Source organism: Vicia villosa, unplaced genomic scaffold, assembly GCF_029867415.1.
Source record: "Vicia villosa cultivar HV-30 ecotype Madison, WI unplaced genomic scaffold, Vvil1.0 ctg.001052F_1_1, whole genome shotgun sequence".
Classification (NCBI taxonomy): Eukaryota; Viridiplantae; Streptophyta; class Magnoliopsida; order Fabales; family Fabaceae; genus Vicia; species Vicia villosa.
The window spans coordinates 234,049-243,101 of NW_026705460.1; the positions used below are offsets into that span (position 1 = coordinate 234,049).

Below are 9,053 nucleotides of genomic sequence, written 5' to 3' on the forward strand. Positions count from 1 at the left end.
GGATAGCGGTTACTTTTGTTAGTGAGTCGTTGTTGTCTCTCTGATACGTAGCACTCGGGGGGGGGGGGGGCGAACGCTTGTTTTCATCATGGTTAATTTATTACAATTGCTAAATTTCTAAGTTGTTTTCCTTTAAGACTTGTTGTTTCTTTGAAGTGGTTTTTATTTTGAAATAAGATGTTATGTTATTCGAAGTTTAAAGTTGTGATTACGCTGCGTGGTTAGTAAAAAGTTGATTTATTTTGAAGAGACTAAACAGGGTGAATACGAGTTTAATTATTTAAAAGTGTTACATATCCGTATTAAAGGCATGTATGTCATTATTATTAAATTGAAAATGTAATATCCCAATAGTTGTTGAAATTTTATACGCTGATATTTATTTTAATTACCGGGTAGATTTGGCGTATTACATTAGTGGTATCAGAGCAGGTCGGTCCGTCTGGCCAAGTTGTCGTGTCGTAGTTTATTTAACAATCGAGTATTGTTAATTAGTTCTAATCTTATTATGCTGTAGTGATAAGTTGAAATGGCTGGAAGGAATGATGCTGCAATTACTGCTGCTTTGGAGGCGATGGCTCAGGCTATGGAGAATCAGCCGAACACTGATGAGAATGCTGCATCCAAGAGTTTGGCGACTTTCCAGAGGGAGAATCCGCCTGTCATCAAGGGAACTTACGATCCTGATGGCGCGTTGACTTGGTTGAAAGAGATTGAGAAAATCTTCCGCGTGATGGATTGCACTCCAGCGCAGAAGGTTCGGTATGGAACCCATATGCTGGCAGTCGAAGTTGATAACTGGTGGCTAGAGACTCGTCAGAGATTGGAGACTGCAGGTGAGGGGACCACTTGGGTCGTATTCCGTAGGGAATTCATGAGGAAGTATTATCCTAAGGATGTTCTAGGAAAGAAGGAAATTGAATTTCTCGAGCTGAAGCAGGGGAATAAGTCGGTCGTTGAGTATGCTGCGAAGTTTTTTGAGTTAACTAAGTTTTACCCGCACTATAGCGAGGCGACTGCTCAATTTTCGAAGTGCATCCAGTTTGAGAATGGATTGCGCTCTGAGATCAAGAAGGCAGTTGGTTACCAGAAGATTTGAGTCTTTGCTGATCTAGTTGATAGCTGTAGAATCTATGAGGAGGATAATAATGCACATCATAAGATTGTCAGTGAGAGGCGGGGTAAGAGCCAATAAAATCGTGGTAAGCCTTATGATTCTCCAGTGGGTAAAGGTAAACAGGAAGTTACTGAGGGTCAGAAAACAAGAGGGGGAGATGCTTCTGCTAAAGTTATTTATTTCAAGTGTGGGAAACCTGGTCATAAAAGTAATGTGTGTACCACGGAAGCGAAGAGGTTTTTCCGCTGTGGTAAGATCGGGCATGCGATGTCTTAGTGCAAGCATAAGGAGATGGTTTGCTTTAACTGTGGTGAAGAGGGACGCATTGGCGGTCAGTGTCAGAAACAAAAGCATGCACAAGTTGGTGAAAAGGTGTTTGCTTTGGTTAGGACTCAGACAGGCAGTGAGGACGGACTTATAAGAGGTACATGTCTCATTAATAATACTCCTTTAATTACTATTATTGATATTGGTGCTACTATTTGCTTTATTGCTGTTGATTGTGTTGTAGATGTTGTTAAGGTGATAATGTGATGTTAGATACCCATGTATAAGTATGTTATGGTTGTTTGATCGGAAAATAGCAAGTGTACTATTTTTACCGATGTAGTAATAATGGGATTAATCCCCAAGTATCGAGCTCGCGGACTGCGTAGGAAATATAAGTTATCGTAATGATTCAATTGAACAAAAGAACATGGGGGTTTTGTTGTTTGTTTGGAAATAACGATAAATGATAACAAGTTAATAGAAAGCGTAAAAGTGACTTTAAAACAATATGTGAAATTATGCTAGGGTCAAGTGTATGAATTGCCTTGCAACAACCTTTAATCCTTATTTACGAAATATCAGTGTACATGAACTATTACCGAATCTCAAGAGTTATCTTCCCTAATTCCTTAGCGGAAAACCTTTTGATATTGTCTTGTATCCTAATTCCTTAGCAATTCAAGAAGTGATCAAGCGCAATATAATTTATCAAGATTATTACGGTTACTACGGAGAATCCTCATTCCTAAGCAATAACAACCGTAATATTATTGTGCAAACAACGATAAGGTGGTTTGTCCGACCTAACCCTTAACCGTAAATTAAAAATCTATTTGTCCGATAGATAAAGCAATAAGTACTTTGCACAATCAAATAAGTTCACACACATAACAATTTCATAACATAAAGGAAATTAGGTTCATTACAATAGCAATTCAGGGACACCCCCTAGCATTGGGGGGTTTAGCCGCTCATAATATTCAAAGAAAATACAATAGGAAGATTAGACATTACAAGAAAATGGGATTGCTTTGATCTTTAATCGCAATTGCTCTTGAAGATCTCTGTTCTCCAAAACCCTTGAGAGCTCTCCTCTTTCTTCTGCGATTCTTTCGTACGTCAAAAAGTGTTTTCTCCTCTCCAAACAGTGACTAAATATCCTCTCAGCAAATGTTTCCTTCTGAAAATTCCACAATGCCCTTCCTCAAGTGACTGGTTGAACGATTTGAAAATTAGATTTTTTCTGCGCGCAAGGCTGACACGGCTGTGTCCCATGACACGGGTGGCCGTGTCACAACTTTGTCTTCTTGGTTTTCATATTTTCAAGTTCTTCTCTTCAGCAAGTGTGACACGGGTGGCCGTGTCACAGCTCTGTCTCACCAAAATCCACTTCTTCTTGTCTTGAATCGTGCCCTGTACTACATAACTTTAAACACTACCAAACACTAGATCAAAAGCAATGGAAAAACAACAAAAACTAGAAAAGATAACACACCAAACTAAAATACGAAAATTAACAAAACTAAAAAGAACTAGATTGAAACAACTTAAAATACCACCGAATGAAGTGCTTTTCCATTGATTCGAACACAGGAACAAGGTGAAATTAGTGGCCGATCATTGTTACTGCTTTGAATGTTGATATGTCAGAGTGATGTTGAAGTGGTTGATAAGTTATTAGGAATTATGTCGCGAGGGTGTTGAATGGTTAGCGTATGTATAGTTGATTTAAATTATGTTGAGTTGTTGTTAAGTCGGTAAAGTAGTGGTCGACGTGCTGCCAAACGCAACTTGGGAAACAAGGAATTAGAGGAGAAATTTACGTTAAGGGTGGTGGTAGCTATTAGATTTTCGAGGACTAAAATATTCTAAGTGGGGGAGAGTTGTAACGCCCGTAGTTAATTAATTATTTAATTATTTTAATTTCGATTAATTGTCGTGAATCGTTGAAATTGTGATATGTCGATATAAGTTATTGTGTGATTAGTTGATTAAATTAGTCGGTTTAGTCGTAGAAATATTCGTAGAAATAATGGTAGATTAAATTGGATTAATTATTAAGTGGGCTAGTTATTGTGTTAGCACTAGTAAGTGGGGAGTGTAATTTGAGCCCATTAGGAGAAACAGGAAAATATAGTTTCCATTATATTGGTTAATTGGAAATTAGAGGATATATAACATTGGAAGTTTCAGTAAACAAAAACTAAGTTAGCAGACAGAAGCAAAAGCCAATGGTTTGGAGAGATACGTAGCAGCTGCAACACATAGAGGCAAGGTTGGGAAATTCAATCGGAGAATTTTATAGTGACCTCAATCCAAGGTAAGGGTGGGGTTCAACTCTATAAACGGGATTATGATGAATGATATGTGGGAATTTGGGTGTTTTAAAATCCCTCTTGTACTTGGTTGTTTTTGCTGTCTGCGTTGATATTGTTGTTGAGATAATTTTTTGAAATCGATGATGAAGCTGATTTTGTTCTGTGAATAATATATTGTTGAAAATTTATTCGTGTTAATGTAATCGAAATTAGATTAAGAAATTTTGGATGCTATGTAAATTGAAGGATGAAATTAGGACTAAAAACTAGAAACAGAAATTAGGAGAAGATGAATTAATGGTGGAAGGAAGAAAGGTGGTGGTGGGGGCCCATACATAAGGGGTGGGCGCCCCTGAATGATGAAAAAATTGGGGTGGGGACCCCTTAAGAGTGGGGTGGGCGCCCCGGGTTCATAGTAAAAAAAATTTAAAAAATCATATATATATATATATATATGGACGGGGGCCACACATGTGGGTGGGCGCCCCTTAAACTAGAGTGAGGGTCACCATTTTGTTTGCTAAGGTGGGTGAAGGATGGGGGCCATAACTTTATAAATTGAATTTAAGTGTATGTGATGCCTAAAGTAGGTAGTTAGTGGTACATTTAGTAGTAATATATTAATTTAATTAATGTATGTTAATTAAAGGAAAAACATGACTTTAGTAATTTAGTAAGTAACATAGTATGTATTATATTAGCTTAATTAGTAGGTAGCATTTAATGATTAAATTATAGTAGTATAACATTACAGAAATAAATGTGTGGAAAAATAATGTAGTAGTATAGAGAAGAAAATATAGATCACGATAGCATATACTAGCAGAAGAAAGTAATTAGCAGAAAAGTGGTAAACGAAGCATTTCAATAGCAGGGTTAATATATATATATATATATATATATATATATATATATATATATATATATATATATATATATATATATATATATATATTTAATACTAGCAGTAGAAGGTTTTAGAACAGTAAACTTTTAATAGCAGTATGTAGTAAATATTATTCAGCAGGTTGTATAAGATTGATTTGTAGTAACAGTATAAGCAACAAATTTAATTAAATTAGCAGCAGTATGTGCACATCCTAACTGTAGCAAAGTTTAGAAGTTTTAGCAAGAAGGTATTGGCTAGTAGCAAGAGCATGGTGATGACAGTACCGCATATGATATAAGAAATTTTAGCCGATAAACGAATTAACCAGTTCGAGTCAAAAACTGTCTGAATAATTACAGAATGCGTGTAGGATATTTAGGTCGAATGTGTATGTTGAATCTTTGTTGAGAATATGTAAATTGCAGGTGATGAATTTAGTTGAATTGCCTCTAATTATTGGCAAGGTAAAGTTGTAGGCCTTATGGCCAATGTTGATAAGTTGTATGTTGTTGTTGAATAATTATTGTTGTTATTGTTGTGGCATTCATAATTGTGTCGCATACATCACATATTAAGTTGGAGCTAATGCTCGGTAAGTTGGCCTGGATTGGCAAATTAAGTTAAAGGCTTATGCCTTGTTGATGCCTCTATTAATTGGTAGTTTTTAAGTTGGGAGGTCTTCTCTAATGGTACCACATGCATGTGCATAGTCTTGAGTCGCATTTTAAGTCGCATACTCAAATTGTTGTGTTGATAAGTTGTGAAGATTTTAATAATTGTTCATATGAAGCAGTGATTTTGTATACTCGAATTCTAATATATTGTCTATCATACACTTGTTTATATAGTTCGATATCTCACCCCTTCTGTTTGAATATTACCCTTATGTTGGTAACGTGCAGGTAATCAAGAAGGATAGCGGTTACTTTCGTTAGTGAGTCGGTGTTGTCGATGTGATATGTAGCACTCGGGGGGATGAACGCTTGTTTTCATCATTGTTAATTTGTTACCGTTGCTGAATTTCTAAGTTATTTTCCTTTAAGACTTATTGTTTCTTTGAAGTGGTTTTTATGTTGAAATAAGATGCTATGTTATTCGAAGTTTAAAGTTATGATTCCACTACGTGGTTAATAAAAAGTTGATTTATTTTAATGAGACTAAACAGGGTGAATACGAGTTTAAATATTTAAAAGTGTTACATATCCGTTTTAAAGGCGTGTATGTCGTTGTTATTAAGTTGAAAATTTAATATCCCAATAGTTGTTTGAAATTTTATACTATGATATTTGTTATAATTACCAGGTAGATTTTGGGTGTTACAGACTCCATATTGATTTTCTATTTATTACATATGTTCTATAAATATGACTTATATTGTACGTGAAATCTACACTGATAATGAGAATTGATGAGCAATTTGCACCCTTTTTCTAAACATCACTAGAGAGCTCAGCTATTTGGTTAGAAAAACTAATTTTAATTGATGATCAAAAATTAAACACACTATTTTAAAGGATTAATCAAAGTTTTTTTTCGATCATTTCAACTTTAAAATAGTTTAAAATTACAATCATCACCGATATCGCTTTATTTTTAATTGTTTGCCAAATTGCGTGTATAATGCATTATTTGATTTATTATGTGTTTGTAATTTGTCCATTATATGAATTTATTTGCATTGTTGTTATAATTCATTTGGATAATGATGTGTATTCGTATTCGTTTGCTTCAGCTATATTTAGTCTTTGTACCTTTGAGAAACCTCTCTATACATTGGCTCATTCTAGTATCCATGTATTTGTCTCCTTTTTTAGCCTAGCAATTGGTTTTGTATCAATGTATTGAGTATTTCTTGAATGACAAGTTAAAATACTTGAATAAAGGCTACAAGAATGTAAGATTATCTGACTCTAAGCGCAAGACCTCAAAATCGAGGGTCTAATTTTCAAATATAAAAATCAAATTTATTTATGCACAAAATATTTTTAAATAGAATATAAAAGTTATTCATTCATATCCTCTTCATAAATATATTTAAAGAATAAAATGTTTTAGAAACTAATTATTAATTTTAAATATTACAATTCAAACCCTCTCCTCTCTCATGTTTGGAGTCATTTGGTCAATACTAAACCATTCACCGTTCAATAGTAAAAGGGAAAAGTACACAGATATTATCTTAGGATTGTGTGTGTATGAGTGTGTGCATGTGCATGTAAGTAGGTGATACTTTTTTAATACTTTATGATTAAAACGTCCTAAAATTAAGGAAAAACAACAACCAAGTTATGTGTCTGTATTGCTTTGCCAAGATTTTCAACTGTAGCGTTATTCTCATCAGTTTAATCTGCAGAGTTAACAAAACCACAAGAGAAAAAATTGTTTGAAATTTTTTTAAGAGTTAAATATATAAAATCCCCCTGTAATATTAGTGAGATTTATTTTTAATCCCTGGTAAAATTTTTTTTTAAAACCTCCCTCGCAATTTCCAGATTTCTCCAGATACACCTATGACTGTCACATTGCAACAAATATTCTCCCAAACTGCCTACGTGGCAGTCAGCGTGGTATTTTTTAATTATCATTTTAATACACGTGAAATTCCTTAATATTTTTATTTACTCATTTTATTTACTTTTTTAATATATTATTAATTTTTTATAGTGTTTTTCGTAAATTATTTTTATTAATATTTTTTAGAAAACATTTTTTTAATTATTAAAATATTACAATTGGGCCTGAGCCCATTTAAATTTCAATTCAATCCACTTGGTCTCACATTGTTTTCATTTCATTTGTTCATGTGTTTGATTCATTTATAAACACTAATTTTGTTGGTAAAAAACAACTCTTTCAACATCTAATTAAATAATTAAGTTTCTCCCATCAAAATAACATAAAAGGACTTGAAACTTGTTACACCAAAGTTGATATTGTAAGTTCTCAAGCTTTAGGATTGGCATTAATTTTAGTAAGGGTTAATACCATTTTTCACCCCTGTAATATAGGTGAAATTTGCTTTATCCCCCGGGTAATTTTTTTTTGTTTCCCCCCTGTAATTTTTTTTTTGTTTGGATTACCCCCCCCCCCCCCCCCCCCTAAGCGTGCAATTTAAACCTCAAATCTTGGGGAGAAAATCAAACAAAAAAATATTACAGGGGGTTAAACTTTATACTTAGGGGAAAAAGACATAGTATTTTTATATTTCAAGGGGGTGTTAGAAAAAAATTATTTACATGGGGAAAGCAAATTTCGCCTATATTACAGGTGTGTTTTGTATATTTAACCCTTTTAGTAAAACAAATAAAGCAGGTTTAGTAGATAGGTTGAATTAACTTGTTGACAGGAACAGGTTGAGCAAGAAGTCCTATCTCATGTTAAGACATGTTGTGTTGAGATGTCTCAACATCTGGAATGACATTTCGTATGAGATATAACAGCACACGACATCATGTCTGAACTGAAGTGGATAAGTTAAATCTGTTATGATTTAAAAATCACAGATATATTCAGAGATATGATGCAATCATATAAGGCGTTATATGTTTAACTGGTCAGAAGAATCAATCAAAACATTTGAAGAATATACTGCTTTATATAGTTTCTAAATAAGGAGATATTCTTCGAAGCTAAGGAATTGAAGACCTTGTTCTTAGTAGAAGTTACTGCTAATTTGTAACAGCATACTTGATGTGTTTAGAAGCCCAAACCCAGTTGGGTATATGATATAAAAATAAGGATTTGTAACCTAGTTTGGTACGGCTCAAGATGTAGAAGTCTAGGGTTTGTCAAGGTGAATCTCCCAGTTTGTGGGAAGATCACCATGTCCTTCTCGAAGCTGTGAAGCAAGAGAAGTTCTGTCCACCTTGAAGTCTGTAGGCAAGAGGTGTATTGTTCTTGGAGGAAGCTATGAAGCAACTCTAAGTTATTGTTCTTAGTCAAGAGTCTTGGCTAGGTATTGTCATGGAAGTGAGTCTTCTGCGATTGTTTGATACTGTAGGGTATCACTGTTTGTGATTGAAGGGATTTGAGGATGGTCTCATACCTATGTGAGTCTTAGGTAGAAGAATTGCATTGGGTAGTGATTAAGTGAGAAGTTGTAAACTGGAGGTTGTTTAGCTTCGAATTGATACTGCTGATAGTGAACTTCACTCCTGGCTTGGTATGCCCCCAGAGTAGGAGAGTTGCTCCGAACTAGGTAAACAATCACTTGTGTTCTTTACCTTTCAGTACTGCGTGAATTTGTTTATACCTTTCCTGTGTATTTCATGACAGACCAGATGTCTCGACATCCTATCGGACATTTGGGTCTGCTGCACCAGAATTTCAGATATCTTACATCAAGTTCTTTGTTAGAAAACATATTATTTTTGCATATATTTTTAAGGTCTCTTAAAATATTTGAAATTCACATAAAGGATAAGCTTACATGATACATGTTCAAGAATGACTACAACTT

At 34.3% G+C, this 9,053-nt stretch overlaps 1 protein-coding gene across 1 annotated transcript; it reads left to right on the forward strand.

The window, feature by feature from the left end:
- The first annotated feature begins 529 nt into the window (after positions 1–529).
- On the forward strand, positions 530–1,099 carry LOC131632922 (uncharacterized). Its single transcript, XM_058903637.1, has one exon. It carries the CDS (start codon positions 530–532, stop codon positions 1,097–1,099), a length of 570 nt encoding a protein of 189 aa, XP_058759620.1.
- The last annotated feature ends 7,954 nt before the right edge of the window (positions 1,100–9,053 follow it).